This window comes from Nicotiana sylvestris, chromosome 11, assembly GCF_000393655.2.
Source record: "Nicotiana sylvestris chromosome 11, ASM39365v2, whole genome shotgun sequence".
In the NCBI taxonomy this organism is placed as follows: Eukaryota; Viridiplantae; Streptophyta; class Magnoliopsida; order Solanales; family Solanaceae; genus Nicotiana; species Nicotiana sylvestris.
In genome coordinates, this window is record NC_091067.1 from 112,467,719 (window position 1) to 112,491,543 (window position 23,825).

A 23,825-nucleotide genomic window follows, 5' to 3' on the forward strand; every position below is an offset into this window, starting at 1 on the left:
GGGATTTTTACTGATATTTCCTTACTGTTTTGACTTTATACTTGTACTCAGTCATGCTATATTCTACTGTTTTCATAACTCAACCACGTTTACTTTGTTTTAAACATTAAATGATATTTCCAATGATAAATTGGGCTGAGCATCATATTTTACTGTCGCTCGAGTGGCTTATGAGATTATGACTGAGTAAAGCTGAGGGCCTGTGTTGTGAGGATACACTGATTATGATTATGAGGCCGAAGGCCTGAGTTGTACGCCACAAGGGGGAGGACATGACGACCTAGCCAATCGTCTCATGAGTTACCGCTCTGTTTCCCCCATTTCTGCTTCTTATTGCTTTGTTTATCGGTTATATGTGTGATCGGTCGGTTGACTTGGGTTCGGAAAGGTTTTGGTAAGGTTTGAGATATTTAGTCTCTTTTGAGGAAGCTTAACTTGGAAAAGTCAACCGGATGTTGACTTATGTGTTAGAGGGCTCAGATGTGAGTTCCGATGGTTTGGATAGCTTCGGGAGGTGATTTGGGGCTTAGGAGCGTGATCGGAATGTGTTTTGGAGGTCCAGAGTAGATTTAGGCGTGAATTGGCAAAATTAGAATTTTGGCGTTTTCTGTTTGATAGGTGAGATTTTGATATAAGGGTCGGAATGGAATTCCGGGAGTTGCAGTAGTTGCGTTGTGTCATTTGGGATATGTATGCAAAATTTCAGGTCATTCGGACGTGGTTTGGTAGACCTTTTTGATCAAAAGCGTAATTTAGAAGATTTTGGAATTCTTAGGCTTGAATCCGATGCGGATTTGGTGTTTTGATGTGTTTTTGAGCATTCCGAAGGTTGGAACAAGTTTGAATTATGTTATGGGATATGTGGACATGTTTAGTTGAGGTTCCGTGGGCCTCGAGTGAGTTTCGGGTGGTCAATCGGACCATTTCATGTTTTGGAAAAATGCAGAATACTACTATTCAGTGTTGTAGACAATTGACCTTTGTGTTCGCGAGTAGGCCCTCGCGTTCGCGGAGGGTTAGCAGGTGAGGCTGAGGATTTAACCTTCGTGTTCGCGAGGGAGGCTCTGTGTTCGCGAAGGGCTGGGATCTTATGCATCGCGTTCGCGAGGTTGTGCCACGTTCGCGTAGAGGAAACTTAGGCAGCTGGGTTCAGGCGGAATTGTTCAAAGTGTACACGAGAAAGGGAGCGCGTTCACGAAGTTTGGGCTGATGAACCATCGCGTTCGCGAGGGACTGGTCGCGTTCGCGTAAGAGGAAAATTTGGTCAAAGTTAGATCATGCTTCGCGAACGCGAGGTGTTGACCGCATTCGCGAAGAAGGTTTGGAAGCCTGGGCAGAATGTTTAAATAGCCATCTTGTCCGCGATTTTGGGGTTAACTTCCACCATTTTTGAGCGATTTTGGAGCTTTTTAAAGAGGATTGAAGAGGGGATTCAAGGGGAAACACTTGGAGATAAGATTTATGGACTTAATACTCGATTCTTATGTGAATTCTACCTAATTAATCATGGAATTTAAGCCTAATATTGAAGAATTAGGGCTTGTAATTGGAGACCTAAAATTTGGGATTTGAGGGGTCGTTTGTGGTTGGAGTTTGATGCTTTTGGTATGAATGAACTCGGGGAGTGATAAGGAGTCTATTGATGTAAATTTTATCGGAATCCGAGACATGGGCCCGAGGGTCGGGTTTGGCCAATTTCGGAATTTGTGTTGTAATTTGATTTCTTTCGATAGGGGTTTTTTCCCTTAGCATATTCTAATAGTTTTGCACTGATTTTGGTTAGATTTGGAGCGTCCGTAGGTCGCTTCGAGAGGCAAAGGCATCGCGAGTTAGAGATTTGGATTGGCTAGAGGTTAGTAATGATTGTAAATTTTGTCTTGAGGGTATGAAACCCCGGATTGCACATCGTTGTGCTATATTGAGGTGACACACATGCTTGATGACGAGCGTGAGGTCGTGCACTGTGCCAACTATTTGAATCCTTAGGGGATTTTTACTGATATTTCCTCACTGTTTCGACTTTATACTTGTACTCAGTCATGCTATATTCTACTGTTTTCATAACTCAGCCATGTTTACTCTATTTTAAACATTAAATGATATTTTCATTGATAAATTGGGGTGAGCATCATGTTTTACTGTCGCCCGAGAGGCTTATGAGATTCTGACTGAGTAAGGCCGAGGGCCTGTGTTGTGAGGATACACTGATTATGATTATGAGTCCGAGGGCCTAAGTTGTACGCCACGAGGGGGAGGATATGACGACCCAGCTAGTCGTCTCATAAGTTACCGCTCTGTTTCCCCCATTTCTGCTTCTTATTGCTTTGTTTATCGGTTCTATGTGTGGTCGGGTTGGTTAGCTCGGGGTTCGGAAAGGTTTTGGTAAGGTTTGGGACACTTACTCTCTTTTGAGGAAGCTTAAGTTGAAAAAGTCAACCGAATGTTGACTTATGTGTTAGAGGGCCCAGATGTGAGTTCCGATGGATCGGATAGCTTCGGGAGATTATTTGGGGATTAGGAGCGTGATCAAAATGTGTTTTGGAGGTCCAAAGTAGATTTATGCTTGAATTGGCGAAATTGGAATTTTGGCGTTTTCCGTTTGATAGGTGAGATTTTGATAGAGGGGTTAGAATGGAATTCCGGGAGTTGTAGTAGTTCCATTGTGTCATTTGGGATGTGTATGCAAAATTTCAGGTCATTCGGACGTGGTTTGGTAAACGTTTTGATCACAAGCGTAATTTAGAAGATTTTAGAATTCTTAGGCTTGAATCTGATGCGAATTTAGTGTTTTGATGTTGTTTTGAGCGTTTCGAAGGTTGGAACAAGTTTGAATGATGTTATGGGATATGTAGGCATGTTTGGATGAGGTCCTGGGGGCCTCAGGTGAGTTTCAGGTGGTCAATCACTCCATTTCATGTTTTGGAAAAATGTAGAAAACTGTTGTTCAATGTTGCAGACAAATGACCTTCGAGTTCGTGAGTACGCCCTCGCGTTCGCGGAGGGTTAGAAGGTGAGGCTGAGGATTTAGCCTTCGTGTTCACGAGGGAGGCTCCGCGTTCGTGAAGGGCTGGGATCTTATGCATCGCGTTCGCATAGAGGAAAGTTAGGCAGCTGGGTTCAGGTGGAATTTTTCATCGCATTTGCGAGAAAGGGAGAGCGTTCGCGAAGGCTGGGCTGAGGACTGGTCGCGTTCGCGAGGGACTGGTCGCGTTCGCGTAAGAGGAAAATTTGGTCAAAGTTAGATTGTGCTTCGCGAACGCGAGGTGTTGATCGCAGTCGCGAAGAAGGTTTGGAAGCCTAGGCAGAATGTTTAAATAGTCATCTTGTCCGCGATTTTGGGGTTAACTTCCACCATTTTTGAGCGATTTTGGAGCTTTTTGAAGAGGATTGAAGAGGGATTCAAGGGGAAACACTTGGAGGTAAGATTTATGGACTTAGTACTCGATTCTTATGTAATTCTACCTAATTAATCATGGAATTTAAGCCTAACAATGAAGAACTAGGGCTTGTAATTGGAGACCTAAAATTTGGGATTTGAGGGGTCGTTTGTGGTTGGATTTTGATGCTTTTGGTATGAATGAACTCGGAGAGTGATAAGGAGTCTATTGATGTAAATTTTATCGGAATCCGAGACGTGGGCCTGGGCTTCGGGTTTTACCAATTTCGGGATTTGTGTTGTAATTTGATTTCTTTCGACAGGTTTTTTTTCACTTAGCATATTTTGATAGCTTTGCACTGATTTTGGTTAGATTTGGAGCATTCGGAGGTCGATTCGAAAGGCAAAGGCATCGCGAGCTAGAGATTTGGATTGGGTAGAGGTGAGTAATGATTGTAAATGTTGTCCTGAAGGTATGAAACCCCGGATTGTTTTACCGCGTATTTGATTGAAAACTATTTGCTACCATCATGTTTTGGGTTGAAAGCCATATTTGGGCCTCGTGTCAACTATATGGATCCTTAGGGAATTTTTACTGATATTTTCTTACTGTTTTGACTTTATACTTGTACTCAGTGATGCTATATTCTACTATTTTTATAACTCGGCAATGTTTACTCTGTTTTAAATATTAAATGATATTTTCAATGATAAATTGACTGAGCATCATGTTTTACTATCACCCGAGTGACTTATAAGATTCTGACTGAGTAAGGCCGAGGGCCTGTGTTGTGAGGATACACTGACTATGATTATGATGCCGAGGGCCTGAGTTGTACGCCACGAGGGGGAGGATGTGATGACCCAGCCAATCGTCTTATGAGTTGCCGCTCTGTTTCCCTCATTTCTGCTTTTTATTGCTTTTTTATCGGTTCTATGTGTGGTGAGGTTGGTTGGCTAGGGTTTCGGAAAGGTTTTGGTAAGGTTTGAGACACTTAGTCTATTTTGAGGAAGCTTAAGTTGGAAAAGTCAACCGGATGTTGACTTATGTATGAGGGGGATCGGATGTGAGTTCCAATGGTTCAGATAGCTTCGGGAGGTGATTTGGGGCTTAGGAGCGTGATCAGAATGTATTTTGGAGGTTCGGAGTAGATTTATGCTTGAATTGACGAAATTGGAATTTTGGCGTTTTCCGTTTGATAGGTGAGATTTTGATATAGGGGTCGGAATGGAATTTCGGTAGTTGCAGGAGTTCCATTGTGTCATTTGGGATGTCTATGCAAAATTTCAGGTCATTCTAACGTGGTTTGGTAGACTTTTTAATCAAAAGCGTAATTTAGAAGATTTTAGAATTCTTAGGCTTGAATCCGATGCGAATTTGGTGTTTTGATGTTATTTTGAGCGTTCTGAAGGTTGTAACAAGTTTGAATGATGCTATGGGATATGTGGTCATGTTTGGTTGAGGTCCCAGGGCCTCGGGTGAGTTTCGGGTGGTCAATCAGACCATTTCATGTGTTTGGAAAAATGTAGAAAACTGTTGTTCAGTGTTGCAGACAAATGACCTTCGCGTTCGCGAGTAGACTCTCGCGTTCGCGGAGGGTTTGCAGGTAAGGCTGAGGATTTAGCCTTCGCGTTCGCGAGGGAGGCTTCGCGTTCGCGAGGGAGGCTTCGCATTCGCGAAGGGCTGGGATCTTGTGCATCGCTTTCGTGAGGTTGTGCCGCGTTCGCGTAAAGGAAAGTTGGACAGCTGGGTTCAAGTGGAATTGTTCATCGCGTTCGCGAGAAAGGGAGCGTGTTCGCGAAGGTTGGGCTAAGGAACCATCGCATTCATGAGGGATTGGTCGTGTTCGCGTAAGAGGAAAATTTGGTCAAAGTTAGATTGTGCTTCGCGAACGCGAGGCGTTGACCGCGTTCGCGAAGAAGGTTTGAAAGCCTGAGCAGAATGTTTAAATAGCCATCTTGTCCGCAATTTTGGGGTTAACTTCCACTATTTTGGAGCCATTTTGGAGCTTTTTGAAGAGGATTGAAGAGAGGTTCAAAGGAAAACACTTTGAGTTAAGATTTATGGACTTAATACTCGATTCTTATGTGAATTCTACCTAATTAATTATGGAATTTAACCCTAATATTAAAGAACCAGGGCTTGTAATTGGAGAACTAAAATTTGGGATTTCAGGGGTCGTTTACGGTTGGATTTTGATGCTTTTGGTATGAATGAACTCGGTGAGTGATAAAGAGTCTATTAATATAAATTTTATCATTATCCGAGACGTGGGCCAGGGGGTTGGGTTTGGCCAATTTCGGAATTTGTATTGTAATTTGATTTCTTTCGAGTGGGCTTTCTTCCTTTAGCATATTTTGACGGTTTTGCACTGATTTTAGTTAGATTTGGAGCATCTGGAAGTCGACTCAAGAGGCAAAGGTATCCCGAGCTAGAGATTTGGACCGGATAGAGGTGAGTAATGATTGTAAATATTGTCCTAAGGGTATGAAACCCCGGATTGCACATCGTTGTGCTATATTGAGGTGACACATACGCTGGTGACGAGCGTGGGGTCGTGCACCATTGGGGATTGTGACTTAGTCCATCCTGAATGGCAGTTTTACCGCGTATTTGACTGAAAACTATTTGCTATCATCTTGTTTTGGGATGAAAGCCATATCTGGGCCTCGTGCCAACTATTTGGATCCTTAGGGGATTTTTACTGATATTTCCTCACTGTTTTGACTTTATACTTGTACTCAGTCATGCTATATTCTATTATTTTCATAACTCAGCCATGTTTACTCTATTTTTAAACATTAGATGATATTTTCAATGATAAATTGGGCTGAGCATGATGTTTTACTGTCGCCCGAGTGGCTTATGAGATTCTGACTAAGTAAGGCCGAGGGTTTGTGTTGTGAGGATATACAGATTATGATTATGAGGCCGATGACCTGAGTTGTACTCCACGAGGGGGATGATGGGATGACCCGACCAGTCGTCTCATGAGTTACCCCACTCCGTTTCCCCTATTTCTGCTTCTTATTGCTTTGTTTATCGGTTCTATGTGTGATCGGCTTGGTTGGCTCGGGTTCGAAAAGGTTTTGGTAAGGTTTGAGACACTTAGTCTCTTTTGAGGAAGCTTAAATTGGAAAAGTCAACCGGATATTGACTTATGTGTTAGAGGGCTCGGATGTGAGTTCCGATGGTTCGAATAGCTTCGTGAGGTGATTTGGGGCTTAGGAGCGTGATCGGAATGTGTTTTGGAGGTCCGGAGTAGCTTTAGGCTTGATTTGGCGAAATTGGAATTTTGGCGTTTTCCGTTTGATAGGTGAGATTTTGATATAGGGGTCAGAATGGAATTCTGGGAGTTGCAGTAATTTTGTTGTGTCATTTGGGGATGCATATGCAAAATTTCAGGTCATTCAGACGTGGTTTGGTAGACTTTTTGATCAAAAGCGTAATTTAGAATATTTTGGTATTCTTAGGCTTAAATCTGATGCGAAGTTGGTGTTTTGATTATGTGGGCATGTTTGGTTGAGGTCCCGGGGGCCTCGGTTGAGTTTTGGGTGGTCAATCGGACCATTTCATGTTTTAAAAAAATGCAGAAAACTGTTGTTCAGTGTTGCAGACAAATGGCCTTCGCGTTCGTGAGTAGGCCCTCACGTTCGCAGAAGGTTAGCAGGTGAGGCTGAGGATTTAGCCTTTGCGTTCACGAGGGATGCTCCTCACTGTTTTGACTTTATACTTGTACTTAGTCATGTTATATTCTACTGTTTCAAAACTCAGCCATGTTTACTCTGTTTTAAATATTAAATGATATTTTCAATGATAAATTGGTCTGAGCATCATGTTTTGCTGTCGCCCGAATGACTTGTGAGATTCTGACTGAGTAAAGTCAAGGGCTTGTGTTGTGAGGATACACTAATTATGATTATGAGGCTGAGGGCCTGAGTTGTACGCCACGAGGTGGCTTGATATGAGGCTGAGAGCCTATTGATTATGCCACGAGATGGCTTGATATTACGTTTGGGCCATAAGGAGCCCCTCCAGGAGTCTGCACAACCCTAGTGAGTGCGAGTATCCATTGTAATGTGAGATATAGCCCGAGGGGCTGGTATTATTCCATGTGTTGCCCAATGGGCTTATTCTGTTGGTATTGTGCATGAGGGGCGGTTCTTTATGTGTGTATCTTTCCTAGTTGTCTGTCATTTTAACTGTTAAAAAGGCATACCAAAGAAGTTTTAACTGAACTAAAGTGATTTTACCTATTTTTCATTGTTTCATTGCTTTTATTGACTTTTATTGCTTCTTTATAGTCTGTTGATGTGCCTTTACGTGGTTTCTTATTACCCAGTCTGCATTTATTATTATTACTCACTGAATTGAAGTACTCACTTTACTCCCTTCACCCCGTGTGCAGATTCAGGCGCATCAGGTCCTACTTGCGAGGGCTGAGAGTGCTTCCAGCAGATTTCAGAGATTCACTAGATAGCTACCCGACGATTCGCAGCCCAGTGCTTCTCCCTCTATCTTATTTTCTTCTGTTTTAGTTATGTAATAATTGTGTAGACTCTTTTCAGACTTGTAGTTTTTATGCTCATGACTGGTGACACCCCGATGGCGGGCTATGTCTATTCTGCAACTGTATTAAATTCCTTATTTTGGGATTCTTATTATTATGTTAAAGACTTAATTTTATTACTTAATTGCTTAAAAATGAATTGGGAATGTATCGGCTGGTTTTGTCTTCACGAGAGGCGTCATCACGACCGGGTTCGGGTTTAGGGTCGTGACAAAAATCTTCTAAAATTATAAAAAATTACAACAAAGTAAACACCTTTTCAATCATTCCCCATTCATCAAAAACATTATCTAAGATAACCAAAAACACCTGCAATAAAACAAAGGAAACAACAAATTTTTCTTTTGGTTTAAATTTAAATAGAAAAGGAATTTATGGACTCCTAATCATAAAATTGAAAAACATATAATCAATGCTTTAATCACGCGACATAAATAACTTGTATCTTTCTCTCGAGTTAGAGTGCATACGATATTATAATAGATATAAAAAAATAAACAGAAAAGTTTAAAGAATATGAAAAGGAATTTCTTTAAGTTAGCCTCAAATTTGAATCCATTTAAATTACTTTTTTTAGGGGTTGAACATGTCATTGTCATAGACTATTTCTTAAATGTAATTAGATATTTATGAGGGGCTTAAAATGAAAGCTATATTAAATCAAACTGAAAAAAGGAGTTATCCATATAACACAAATGAAAAAATAAAATCCATATAAGACTAGTTCCGGCTAAAGACTATGAAGAGGAAACATGAAACATTCTTTTCCTTCCGTTAATGCTATTTTCTTTGGAAAAACAATTCAACATGAGACATACTTTTCCAACTATGAACCTCAAAAATAATTACTTTTTCTAGATAATTCTTTCCATCATTTAATCTCACAAGTTACATTTCTCTTCCATATAAATTTTAAAAGCAAAAAAGAATCAGACTAATACATACTCAAGTTCATTGGTGATGATTATTGTAACAAAAAATACTGAACAATTTAAAAGTAGATATTCACTCTAATATGTACTCAAAAAAAAATCGGAGGAACCGTTAAGAACTGAAATTTTCTAGTGCAATAATTCTTTATAGGTGCTGAAATTATATAGAATAGTAGTATTTATACAGAGTAACATATTAACTACCATACTTTTTCAATGAACAGATCTGTTCCATGAAAAAGAATGACACATCCTCACATTTAAATTTTTTATTCATCTAAACTAACTACACTGTTCTTCTTAATTTTCATCATTTGTTTCTCTCCATCTCAATATTTCTTTGTTACCCATTGAATGCTAATTTTCAACGTTTAGAGGATTTATTTAAAGAAAACAGCAGAGGTGTAAGATTAACATATTTTTTCCGAACTATGACTATGATAAAAAGAAAAAAAAAAGTAAAACGATAAAATACATGTCGTGAAAGCATGAAGTAAAAGCCAATTTAATTCCTTCGTCATATACATTATGCAAAGAGCATAGCAACAATTAAGTAAAAATTACATGGGCCGCCTTATTGTTCGTCCCAATTTAACCTATACCTATTTTTTTAAAAAAGTTTTAACTTGTACCTACTTTTTAAATAACTTCAGCCCTCTTTCTCCTTCTTCGTTTTTATCACATCCAACTATGCCTTATAAAAAGGACTAAGCGGTCACTGCAAATATATAATCTGGTTCAGTCCGGAGTCGAATTCCACAGGGAAATAACCTATTTACTATAACTTTTAACACTGCTAATGAATAGCCCAAACAATCTCCGGATGCAAGATTTTTAATAGATAATGAGTAGAATTGAGTTAACTAATGAGAAGCAATAATAAAACTAGCAATAATAAAGAATAGAGTTGAATTCAAAGGTAAAATGGTCTAGGATTATTGATTTTTCCAATTGTCGGATTAATTCCTGACACGTTAGCTATAATCTCGCCGTAATACTCTATAAAAAATATGAGTTCTAGGTTACCGCAATTATCCCTCGATCAATTACGTTAACTTACTAGAAGCATTCTCTCGAACTACTCTAGTTAACAATTTATGCAACTCAGAATTATTCCACCAAAGCTTCATTATCTTTAACCTTGCTTTTAAATTCAAGTAAGTAATCTCTTAACTGACCCGAAAGTGATGTTGTTCAACAACAATCTAACCTAGTGTTCTTTCTCAAGCAACACAAAGTAATTAGACACGATTAATCAAGATCCTTTTCAATTAATCACAGGACAACACATAGTTGAACAATTATAGAATAAGAAACGACTTAATTATATCAAAACCTAATCAAAACTTCATCCAACAATTAGTTCCATCAACCCTAGATTAAGTAAAACAAGATAAAACCTTAAGATAATTCATAATTCACAAAATAATGATAACAAGAAGAAGAATGAAAAACTCTAATGGTGTCTTGATCTTCTCACACTTGTTCTTGCCTCCAATTGAGTCTAAAAACAAGCTTAACCTTCACTTGGGCGAGTTTGTTAAGTTTATATAGGGTTAGGATAAGTTTTTCACGCTATACACTTTAGCCCTTAAACTTTCTTGGCCTTCTCCAGATCGACCGCGGTCCCACCGCAGTCATTTTGAACTTTCTATTTTTTGCCTTTCTTTCACCGTGTTCCAGCCGTGGCCCTACCACGGTTTGCGGTGGATTGTTGCCCAGTTTTTCTTTGCCTTTTCTTACTTGTTTTCATCTGGGCTCTTCTCGATTGGTCTTGTATCTACATATTTGACCCCAAAACACTTTATATGTCCTCCTAACTTGGAGTAGCTCCTGCAAAGCAAAAAAAACCTCAACTAGAGAATTTTGTTATCATTTAGCACTTAAAACATCAATAAAGTATGGGTAACTTAGAGCATAAGTAACACCTACATCGCATAATATAGACTATTATCAATACCCCACACTTAAACCATTTCTAGTCCTCTAGCAACAAAACCACACTCTGTAGGCCTAATCACCGGGTCACTTTCCTACTCCTTATACCCAGAATAATTCACAGAGATAGACTACCTTAGCGTAACATCCTAACCTCAAGAGTGGACTCTTTCTCTAGCCACATAATGTCCCTAACCGACTTTCATACTCTTAACCAGAGGTCTAGACTTACCTTCCCTTTATGAATCATGGGCCTACTCACCACAAAAGAGACTTGTGTCATGGTCATTATAATTCACATACTGAGGAGTTCAAATACGTAAGATTTCACTCACCCTCAGAAATAAATTCTTATGCCAGAAACAACGCACCATAAGCTTTCCCGTAGTGTAATACTCGACTAATCGAGCTCATTTGGTCTAGAATCAAGTAGAACTTTATTCGGTTGTAATGTTGGATGCGGGACAGGTAGGATACATATGGGTATAGTGACTAGACCTCCCTAAGTACTTCAATACATTTTTCACTTTTAAGCCCATACTTTTGTCAAACCTTCATTCCACCTTTACATCATTGAGTTAAGCCCCTACTTCATTAAGCACACTTACATCAAGAATCACCACTTAGTAAGGAATTTTTTTTCCTTTCATAACAATACAAATATATATATTATTTTTTTCAATTCAAGTGGCTTTTAATTTTTTTTTTCAACACAGTGCACCTTTCTCCTTATTTCGTTAGCTCCACTCAAAAGCCCAATCAACCACCCCACACTTTAACTTTTCCATATTCATTACCATTCAAGTGCTTCTAAGAGGTGATATGGTTAAAAAATAGACAATTCAAAACTTGGGTAAGACTTGTAATGTGGTTGCCAAAGAAACTGGATTACAGGCTCAAATGGGTTAACTAGGATTATACAATCAGATGGTTGAAAACATATATAGATAGGTTCAACAAGGAAATGCCTATATCACTTTCCAGACCAATTAAGACTACCATTTCGCCTCGTACACATACAGGGCAAGTTCTAAGCATTGAGTGTTAGCATAGAATACACAAAGCCTCACTCACACATGACACATGACTCAATTCAGTTAGGACCATCAGACACTCTACTCAAGGTGCTTTAGCCAACTCAAGAACACACAATTTAAGGCTTTATTGCTAGAGTCAACTAATGAGACTAAGTGTCACATTAAAGCAATCTATATTCTTCTTCGTCCAAAAATTCCTAAACCAAAAAAAAGGAAAAAAACAACTACACCCGGTTCAAATGGAAACCCTTGGAAAAGAAACGTGATTTAAAGAAAAACCAAGGGGGAGTTGATACACTACCTAACAGAAGACTTTTTTTTTTGTTCGAATGAAGTCCCTCAAGAGACCCGTCGAGAGGTTTACGTCTTCGGGCCAAGTCGAAGTTACTTAACAGCAACCAAAAACACCAAACAAATTTATACAATTGTACAACAACAACAACCGTCCCCCACCCCGCACTTAAAGATTTGGCATGTTCCCATGTCTAGGAAATTAAAGCAGAGTAAGGTAAGGGGACTTCCCTGGTGCTCACTCCTGATCGGAGACGGTGATAGGATCGAGGTGACATACTCGTCCTAGCACTCAGAGCCAGCCCAAGATCTTTTTCTCTAACATAGCATTTTGAGTAGCCAAAGTGTACGAAGTGCATATGCCAGCCATATCCTATTCCAAGGCTGTCAACCAGGTACTCCGACGATCCTGTGATAGGCCCGCCTCATCAACAATCTGCCCCAATGGGGCAAAAGCATGTATAGCTCCCTCATCATCATCATCATCGGCGTCATCATCATCCGCCACAACCTGCTCTTTCCTAACTGTGATTTTGCTAGCCTTAAATGGGGCTTTTAATGGCAACTTCCCATCTACTGTGGGATTTTCAGGAACTCGTGAAGCACGACACAACTTGGTGACCAGGGAAGTGAAGTAAAACCCTTTGAGTATTTTCAGGATGAACATTTCATCCTGAATGAGCCGAGCCACATCAAAATTGTGGTGGGTTACAAGATAATAAATCGTCGCTGCTCTTGGCCCATTAACATCTGTAATGTTGCTGGACGATGCAAATGGCTGTTGATGATTGTTAGCCAATACTTAGCTTCCCAAGTGAGAGATTGGGAGTTCAGGATCATTCTCGTCTTTATCCATATGGGATCCCAACCAGCCACACAGATTGTTTTAACAATTGGTTGCCACTTAGACAGGTGGGCGTTGATAATCTTGGTAATAATCCATCTCTCCAGTGAAGGCCAACAACCTGTACACTCAGCGGATGGCCTCAAGAGATGTATACACCGTGGTATTTCATACCGTAATCAGCATGGTTCGGGCAATTCGCATAAAATTCCCTTACCATCAGTACATTGCCCTCTTCCGGTTCATTAAACAAGATGTTCAGCTATCGCCTCCTTAATTCTTCATAGATACTTGGGCATTCAACTTACAAGGCATGCCTGTTAATGCGTACTTCAGGTACCAGCTTCTTGAATGTATTTGCATTAAACCTATCTTGAACTGCTTTGGAGACAAACTGAGTACGGTCAAACTGGTTCGAACTAACCTAAGCTCGAGCTCTAGATGAACCTCCTGGCCCACTAGCAGAGGAACCTGTGGCACATCTTTTTCTTGATTGATGCATTGTACCTAACAAAACAAGGGCTACAATTAGTGAGGGTTTGAGTTGTGTGAACCCTGGGTGGTTACTCAGACTTCACCACCACCATGGTTATATTAGCCATTACAGCACAATTGGGGAAATTTGACAAGCACATGGTGTTCATGGAACTATGATTTAACACATTTATCCCATGGAAGTATAAACTCTCCCCCCAAATCAACCACAATCACTTCACAACTCCACCCACCACATTTTACTTCACACAACAACAACATGCCCTTCTTTACTACATTCTACACATTACCCACTAAAAAGAAGAAAAGAAAACCAAATATTTAACTATAGATACTATAACAACTCAAACATTAAAATTGAAAAAGAGAAGGGGAGAAGAAGAGAGAAGGAAATCATGACATACCTGGTTCTTGTAGAGTTGGAGTGTAATGGAGGTTGGGGAGGAGGGAGTCGGAAGTGTGTGTGTGTGTGTGTAGGGAGGGGGGGAGAGAAATGGGTTTGTGAGAGATGTGAAGAAGAAGAAGAAGAAGAAGAAGAAGAAGGGGCGTGGGGTTAGGGATTTAGATTTAGAGTAAGAATGAAGAGTGGGGAAGTGGGGGGGCGGTTAGGTTTAGAAGAGAAAAAGAAGAAAGAGAAAAAAATAAAAAAAATAATTAGTTGTAATTCACCGCGCCCGTCCTGTGTCCCGACTACGGTTGCGGTGAAAAAAGAGAAACAAAACATCCTAGTCGTGATTCACCGTGCCTGGGCCGTGGTCCCACCGCGGTCGTGGTGGCCCAGAAATAGAATATGTCTAAACTGTCATGCCCAGGTCGCGGTCACGGGCTTTAAAAATTGTTTGCCTTTCCGGAGTTAGTTCTTGACCCCGACTTCTCCCAATATGCAACAATCTTGCCCTGTACACTAAAAAAGGGTTAGTATCACACACATCAAGTACAACATCAAAACAAAAAGAGAAACAAAAGAAAACATGGGTTTCCTCCCACGCAGTGCCTGATTTAACATCGCGGCACGACGCAGACTTTGATCATCACTCCTTATTCGCGTACTGGGGATCTTCCAAAGTTATTACCACTCTATCCCTCTTTTCTTCGGCCATGCCAAGGTAATGTTTTAGCCTTTGCCCATTCACCGAGAACTTATTTTTTCCATCTTCTGATTCAATCTCCACAACTCCACTTAAGAACGTTTGCACCACTCTGAAGGGTCCTGACCATCGAGACTTCAACTTACCCGAAAACAATCTCAATCTCGAGTTGTATAACAACGCTAGATCTCCAGGTTTGAAGTTTCGATCTAAGATGTGCTTATAATGCATTTGTTTCATCATTTCCTTGTATAGTCTAGCACTCTCAAATGCCTGGAATCTGAATTCCTCGAGCTCATGTAGCCCCTTGATTCTGCTGGTGCCTGCGGTCTCCATATACAAATTCAACTGCCGCAATGCCCAAAGTGCTTTATGTTCAAGCTCTACCGGAAGGTGGCATGCCTTTCCAAACACCAACTTGTACGGTGACATACCAATTGGAGTTTTGAATGCTGTGTGGTACACCCACAATGCATCATCCAGCTTCTTCGCCCAATCGGTCCTTTTTGCATTCACTATTTTTGTAAGGACACTTTTAATCTCCCTATTTGACACTTCAACTTTCCCGCTCGACTGTGGGTGATAAGGTGAGGCTACTTTGTGGCAAACTCCATACTTTTCCAATAGGCGTGCGAATGCTCTATTACAAAAATGGGTTCCACCATCACTGACTATAGCTCTCGGGGTGCCAAAACACGTGAAGATGTTTTTCTTTAGGAAACTTGTCACCCCTTTTGCATCATTGGTAAGGAGAGCTACCGCTTCGACCCACTTGGAGACATAGTCAACCGCTACCAATATGTATTTGTTACCATACGAGCTGACGAACGGACCTATAAAGTTGATCCCCCACATGTCAAAGACCTCCACCTCTTGAATTGTAGTCATTGGCATCTCGTGACCACAAGAAATGTTGCTTGTCCTTTGGCATTTATCGCATCTTTTGACCCAAGCGTTGGCATCCTTGACTAGAGTTGGCCAATACAAACCCGATTCCAACACCTTAGCTGCTGTCCAAATTCCTCCAAAGTGTCTACCATATGGTGAAGCATTGCAAGCCTGCAAAACAGAGTGTTGATCTTTCTCGAGGATACACCTCTGGATCATGTTATCTACATATATTTTAAATAGTAGAGGTTCATCCCAATAATAATAGCGACAATAGTGAAAGAACTTTTTCTTTTGAATTGAAGAGAGTTCATAAGGTACAATACCACTTGCTAAATAATTAGCAATATCAGCATACCATGCACCTCCTCCATTGTCATAGTAAGTAACTATTCATCCACGAATGTCTCTGTGATATCTTCAACCTCCATTCTCTTTTCTGCTCCTTCTAACCTCGAGAGGCGATCTGCCACTTGATTGTCCATCCCCTTTCTATCATGGATTTCTAGATCAAATTCTTATAACAATAGAACCTAGCGAATCAAGCATAGCTTTGACTCTTTCTTTGCTATCAAGTACCTAATTGCTGCATGGTCAGTACAAACAATAACTTTTGAGCCAATTAAGTACGACCTGAATTTGTTGAAGGCAAACACTACAGTGAGCATTTCCTTTTCCGTGATAGTGTAGTTAACTTGTGCACCACTGAGCGTCCTGCTTGCATAGTAAATCGGGTGCATCATCTTGCCTTTTCGTTGCCCCAAGACTGCTCCTATAGCATAGTCACTTGCATCGCACATGAGCTCGAACGGTTGCTCCCAGTTGGGTGCAACAATGATGGGTGCAACCACCAATATCTTCTTTAGCTCCTCAAATGCTAACCTGCAATCATTAGAAAATACAAAGGGCTGATCCTTTTCAAGGAGTTTACATAAAAGGTTAGCAATCTTAGAGAAATCTTTTATGAATCACCTGTAGAACCCGGCGTGGTCAAGGAAACTTCTCACTGCCTTGACTGAAGTAGGCTGTGACAACTTCTCAATCACGTCAACATTAGCATGGTCAACCTCGATTCCTTTACTGGACGCTCGATGCCCCAACACTATTCCTTCTTGTACCATAAAATGACACTTCTCCCAATTCAACACTAGATTTGTGTCCACACATCTTTTGAGCACTCTTCTTAGGTTGTGAAGACAATCTTCGAATGAATCCCCCACCACGGAGAAATCATCCATAAACACCTCCATAATATCCTTAACCATGTCAGTGTGAAAATGGCTAGCATGCACCGCTGGAATGTAGCCGGTGCATTGCAAAGTCCAATGGGCATTCTCTGAAAGGCAAAGATGCCATACGGACAAGTGAAGGACGTTTTATCTCTATCTTCAGAGGCTATTGAGATCTGGTTATACCCCGAGTATCCGTCCAAGAAACAAAAGTGGGATCGCCCAGCTAACCTGTCCAACATCTAGTCAATGAAAGGCAAGGGGAAATGGTCCTTCCAGATGGTCGTGTTCAGTTTTCGGTAATCCATGCAAAATCCGCCATCCCCTGATCGTACGAGTTGAGATCAACTCATTATTCTCATTTTGTACAACCGTCATTCCTCCTTTTTTTGGCACACATTGAATAGGGCTGACCCAATTGCTGTTAGAGATGAGGAAGATGATACCCGCATCTAACCATTTGATCACTTTCTTCTTCACCACCTCTTTCATATTTGGGTTCAACATTCGTTGATGTTCTCTGGAAGGTTTATGCCCTTCTTCCAGGAGAATCTTGTGCATACAAAAAGCTGGGCTGATACCCTTTATATCTGCCATGGTCCAACCAATGGTAGTCTTACATTTCTGTAACATATGTCGGAGTTGCTCTACCTGCACAGCTAGCAAACCAGAGGATATAATAACAGGTAAAGTAGAATTAGGCCCTAAAAAAGCGTACCTAAGGTGAGCTGGAAGTGGTTTTAGGTCCAACTATGGTGGTTCGTCTATCGATGGTTTCACAGGTGTTGTTGTTCTTTCTTCTAAGTGTAAGGGCTCGAACTGGGGTCCCCTTTCCCAGAACCCTTGACCTTTGAGAGCCATGACCCATTCCGCCCTCACCATCCACATTTTCCAAATTCATCAAGCAAGCTTCTAGCGGATCCCTGACATTAATAGTCTCATCCTCCTTTTGTAGTATCACATCTACGACCTCTACTAGTGAGCAATTTGCAAATTCGCTGGGTCTCTTTATAGATTGCTGAACATTGAATATGATTTCTTTATTGTTCAACCTCATTTTCAATTCCCCAATCTCATAGTCAATCAATTCTCTCCCAGTGGCTAGAAACGGCCTTCCCAGAATGATTGGTATCTCTTCATCCATTTGACGGTCAAGAATGGCGAAGTCTGCAGGGAATACAAATTTCCCCACTTGAACAAGCACATCATCAAGAATTCCATTCAGTCTTTTCACTGTGCGATCAGCCAGTTGCAACAACATTGAGGTAGGTCTAGCTTTTCCAATGCCCAATTTTGTATATATTGCCAAGGGCATCAAGTTTATGCTGGATCCCAAATCACACAATGCTTTAACGAAAGCATAACTCTTAATGGTGCATGGGATAGTGAAACTACCTGGATCAGACACCTTTTGAGCCATAGGTCTTGTCACTACCGTGCTACAGGTCTGCATCAGAGTTATAGTGGACAGGTCCTGGAAGCCAAATTTTTGCGACATCAGGTCTTTCATCATTTTTGCATACCTAGGAATTTCCCTTAAAGCATCCATCAGTGGAATATTCAGTTGAATTTTTCTAAGCATTTCCATGAATTTCCTGTATTGATCATCTTTCTTTTGCTTTACCAACCTCTGAGGGAATGGTGCAGGAATCAACCTCTGCCCACTGCTTTGTGTCTTTTCTTTACTGGAAGCTTTTTCTACTACTTGTTCTAGGAGCTGTTCACCTTCCTTCTCCTTACCCTTGTCAATCTGTGCTTGCTCGATTACAACCTCGGTGAGATTTGCCGACTCATCGATCTCTAATGTAACTGGAGCAACTGGAGTAGTTGGCGTTGTCTCTCTCCTAGATTGAGCAACTTCTTGCTCCCTCTCTAAATCTCTCCCATTCCTGAGACCCACTGCCATGAGCGGGTTCAGGTTCTGCTCCTTTGGATTAAGTTTGTATCGGCAGGCAATGTTCCTTGTGGGCGATTGTTCAAGGCCATAGATAACTGTCTCAATTGAGTTTCAATGCCTTTGATTGCTGAATCATGTACAACTAACTTCTCTTGCATCTTTCCATTTGTCCCAATGAGTTGTTGCAGCATACCCCTGATTTCGATCATGTTACTATCCTGCTACTGATGAGGTGGTTGGTAGGTCAACTGTTGCTGGTGTTGCTGATTATAGCCCTGTTGCCTTTGATAAGGCATGACTTGGCCTTGTGGTTGTGCTCCTCCTGGATTGGGGTTGTGTTGTGGCTGGTTCGGTCTGTACGGTTGGTTTGCTGTTGGTCCCTATTGTTGCCCACCTTGCCTCTAACCTCCAAAATTATTGACATAATTCATGTCTTCTCTGAATCCATGGTTGTCATTCTCTCCATTCCACGTGCACACATATGGCTAGTTTATGCAAGAAGTGCACAAGCCTCCATTTGTGGTATCCACAATGTGCACCTGTTTCGTACCCATCTCATCAATTTTCTTTATCAACAAGCTCATCTGGGTCATAAGAGTGGCTATGTTTTCTGCATGTGTGTTGTTGGGTTAAAGATCGACAGAATGCACTATTGGAGTGAGTGTTGTGTCTCTCGTCATCCAGCCTATATTTTGAGACATCTTATCAAGAAGAATCTTGCACTCTGTGAAAGTTTTGCTCAAGAATGCACCCCCGGCAAAAGCATCTACATTGGCCTTTAGACTGTCAGCCAAACCCATATAGAATCTCTGTCCAAGCAATTGATCCGGAATGCCATGGTGAGGGCACTTCACCAATATGCCCTTAAACCTCTCCCAGGTCTCTTGCAAAGTCTCAGTCGATTTCTGCTTGAATTGCAATATCTCATCAATCTACCTCGCAGTTTTGTTAGGTGGATAAAACTTATTTATGAACTGCTTGACTAGTTCCTCCCAAGTAGCAATGGAGTTTATTGGGAGCAAATTTAACCAAGTTTGAGCCTCCCCTGTTACTGAGATGGGAACAATAATAATTTGATTGCCTCAGGAGTCACATTCGGCTGTCTTTGAGTGACACATATTGATAGGAAGTTCTTCAGATGTTGTTGTGGGTCTTCGATATATGACCTGAAGAACAACCTTTTATTCTGCAACAGGTGCATCATGTTATTGGTAACCTGGAATGTATCCGCTTGTATCTGAGGAACCGTAATTATTGTGGCCAGGTTGTCCGCAGTTGGTTGCGCGTAATCATAAAGAGCAGCTTCCGGCACAAGAGGTGCTAACATTCTGATGTTTGGGTCATTTCGACCATTCCTATTATTCCTGTTGCCGTTATCTACGTCACACATTTCAATTTCAATTTGTTCGTTTTGTTGCAGTTGTTTGCTCTTCCTGTTAGCCCGGTTCAATATCCGGAATGCTTTCTCAGGATCTGAGAGTCATTCAAAGAGTTCACCAGTTCTCGAAGAGCTTCTAGGTATGCACCTGAGTTATAGAAGAGTTCAACCGTGAGAATTTCAATGGAAATATTTTTAACACCACAGAAAATTGATCTAAACTAATAATCCTAGCAATTCTTCAAAGATGCAATAAATAACACCGTTAGTTCCCAGCAACGACGCCAAAATTTGATCACGCCCAACTACACCTTATAAAAAGGACTAAGCAGTCACTGCAAATATATAATCTGGTTCAGTCCGGAGTCGAATCCCACATGGAACTAACCTATTTACTATAACTTTTGACACTGCTAATAAATAGCCCAAACAATCCGTGGATACAAGATTTTTAATAGATAATGAGTAGAATTGAGTTAACTAATGAGAAGCAATAATAAAACTAGCAATAATAAAGAATAGAGTTGAATTCAAAGGTAAAATGGTCTAGTGTTATTGATTTTCCCAATTGTCGGATTAATTCCTGATACGTTAGCTATAATCTCGCCGTAATACTCTATAAGAAATATGAGTTCTAGGTTACCGCAATTATCCCTCGATCAATTACGTTAACTTACTAGAAGCATTCTCTTGAACTACTCTAGTTAACAATTTATGCAACTCAGAATTATTCCACCAAAGCTTCGTTATCTCTAACCCTACTTTTAAATTCAAGTAATTAATCTCTTAACTTACCCGAAAGTGGTATTGTTCAACAACAATCTAACCTAGTGTTCTTTCTTAAGCAACATAAGGTAACTAGACATGATTAATCAAAGGCCCTTTCAATTAATCACATGACAACACATAGTTGAACAATTATAGAATAAGAAACGGCTTAATTATATCAAAACGTAATCAGATTGCATCTAATAATTGGTTCCATCAACCCTAGATTAAATGTTTAGCTACTCATGGTAAAACAAGATAAAACCTTAAGATAATTCATAATTCACAAAATTATGATAACAAGAAGAAGAATGAAAAACTCTAATGGTGTCTTGATCTTCTCACACTTGTTCTTGCCTCCAATTGAGTCTAAAAACAAGCTTAACCTTCACTTGGGCGAGTTTGTTAAGTTTATATAGGGTTAGGATAAGTTTCTTACGCTATACACTTTAGCCCTTAAACTTTCTTGGCTTTCTCCAGATCGACCGCGGTCGCAGGCCAATCATGGTCCGACCGCGGTCATTTTAAACTTTCTATTTTTCACCTTTCTTTTACCGCGCTCCAGCCGCAACCCCTACCGCGGTCACGGTGTGACTACTGCCCAGTTTTTCTTCGCCTTTTCTTGCTCGTTTTCATGCGGGTCTTCTCGATTGGCCTTGTATCTACATATTTGACCCCAAAATACTCTATATTCTCCTCCTAACTCGGAGTAGCTCCTGCAAAGCATAAAAACCTCAATTAGAGCATTTTGTTATCATTTAACACTTAAAACATCAATAATGTATGGTTAACTTAAAGCATAAATAACACCTACATTGCATAGACTACTATCAGTTTTCTTTTTCTTCTTCTTCTTCTTCTTCTTCTTCTTCTTCTTCTTCTTCTTCTTCTTCTTCTTTCTTCTGCTGCTGTTGATGCTGCTATGTAACTTTAGTTCGTGGGATGATTGCCATAAGTATGTTTATTAGATTATTTAAAAATAAATTATATATAATTACGTAAGTTAGTAGATAATAATTTGTGAATATTTCTACGTACGGGGAGTTTAAGGTCACACTTAGTGATTCTTTTCATGATAATTTTGTTCTTTTCACGTTTATTATTTCCAAAATTTATGATTTAGATGCTGTTGGCAATCTGATTATTTATCTAGTATGTTAGAAAGCTTTTTCAAAAACTTTAGCTTATTTAGTGCTGAAGTTTTTACAAATAAACTAAATAACTTCAGCATCTTCTGCTGAAGTTTTTGAAAATGCTTTATAACAAAAACTAATGAATCTAGGACAAAACAACTTCAGCCTATTTAGTGTTGAAGTTTTTATAAATGAACTAAATAACTTCAACATTTATGCTGAAGTTTTTGAAAAAGTTTTACGACAAAACTATTGAATCCAAGATAAAAACTTTAGCTTATCAAGTGCTGAAGTTTTTATAAATGAACTAAATAACTTCAGCATCTTCTGCTGAAGTTTTTGAAAAAGCTTAATGACAAAACTAATGAATCCAAGATAAAAAAGCTTCAGCTTACTTAGTGCAATTACAAACAAAAACTTCAGCAAATAGAGAACAAAACTTTAGCTACTATACTTAAGTTCAGCAATTACAAATAATAACTTCAGTAAATAGAGAACAAAACTTCAGCTACTATGCTTAAGTTCAGCAATTACAAACAAAAACTTCAGCAAATAGAGAACAAAACTTCAACTACTATGCTTAAGTTCAACAATTACAAATAAAAACTTCAACACACTTGGTTCAGCAATTTTTGCTACTTCAGGTCCGTCTACTAGAATGTTGAAGTTTTGCGTGATTGCATTTGCTACTTCAGCCCCGTATGCTGAAGTTACGCGAAAAAGTGGGTACGCTTGCAATATTTTTGCAAAGCGGGCATAAGTTAAAACGTGACCCAAAAAGCAGATATAGATACAAATGAAAGAGCATAACAAATATTGAATCACATTACATGTGAAAGAGAAAAATCATTGATAAAGAAAAGTACATCAAGAACAAAAATCTTTACTTTAACATAAAATGTACTTCAAACCACACTTGATATACCTAAACGATAACAGCACGAAGCCAAACAACTAAAACAATAATCTATTAACATACTCTTGGAAGCCCCGATTAGCACCGAAAATGTGAAACCAATTGGATCGTATAACATGCCTAAGAAAAGGGGATTGACAACATGTATATGAAATCTATATGAATGAATTTATTGAAAAAGGAAATGTTATGGTGAATGGGGAGGTGAAAAGTTTGTAACTCATCTAAAATTATAAGGATCCCATTAATTAGTGATTCAATCAATATAATAAATATGATTAAGATTTAAGAGAATTTAAGAATGTCTTTTGTGTTATTTAATCTAGCACGTAAATTGATGAAAAATGAAGGAAATGCCAAAAAATTGAGAAAAAAAGATAAATAGGTTTTTTGGGCAAAGAGAGGTGCCAAGTCAGCATTATTTTTTCCTCGTATATAGATTGTAATTTGAGGCGCAACCCTTAAGTCTTATAATGCATTTATCAGTCATTCTGCAAATTCTTTGATTTGAAGAAGTTGAAAACTATGCAACTATATTTAACTATTTGTTTTGTTTAATTAACTAATCGATATTCGAAGCTTTATTATTTAAGCAGAATACACTAAGAATAAACAATTTTTATCAAGTTATCCCATCTCTGTAACAAAAGTAATTACATTAATAAAAATAAGTAATTACGTAGTAATTTGCAAATCACAAAAATAAAAAGTCACTATTAGAAGTCAGCTTACATCCTAAAAGTGCACTTTCCACTAAAAGAAAATTAAATGTAATCATTAACATATTAGTAGTTTATATTTTAATTTAGGACCAAAAGTACATATGCTTAAATTATTACTTAGAAAAAGTAAAGGAAAAAAAAAGAGTTTACAAACTTAAAAGAGAAAAAAAAAAGGAAATTCCTTTTGTGTTGAAAAAAGGTGGACACTACAGCTCAGCACACACATTACACAAATACACTTCCCATTTGTCTGTTTTCTTTTGCTTACAAAAATATACAAATTTAGAGAACCGATTCAACCCCTTTTCTTTATTCTCTGCAT

At 39.5% G+C, this 23,825-nt stretch overlaps 1 protein-coding gene across 1 annotated transcript; it reads right to left on the bottom strand.

The window, feature by feature from the left end:
• Positions 1-15,849: 15,849 nt before the first annotated feature.
• Positions 15,850-18,595, bottom strand: LOC138881503 (uncharacterized). The gene is made up of 5 exons (XM_070161735.1): positions 17,531-18,595; positions 17,136-17,340; positions 16,433-16,796; positions 16,040-16,342; positions 15,850-15,952 (listed from the first exon to the last, which is right to left on the bottom strand). The coding sequence occupies exons 1-5, from the start codon at positions 18,593-18,595 to the stop codon at positions 15,850-15,852; spliced, it is 2,040 nt and encodes a 679-aa protein (XP_070017836.1).
• Positions 18,596-23,825: the final 5,230 nt, after the last annotated feature.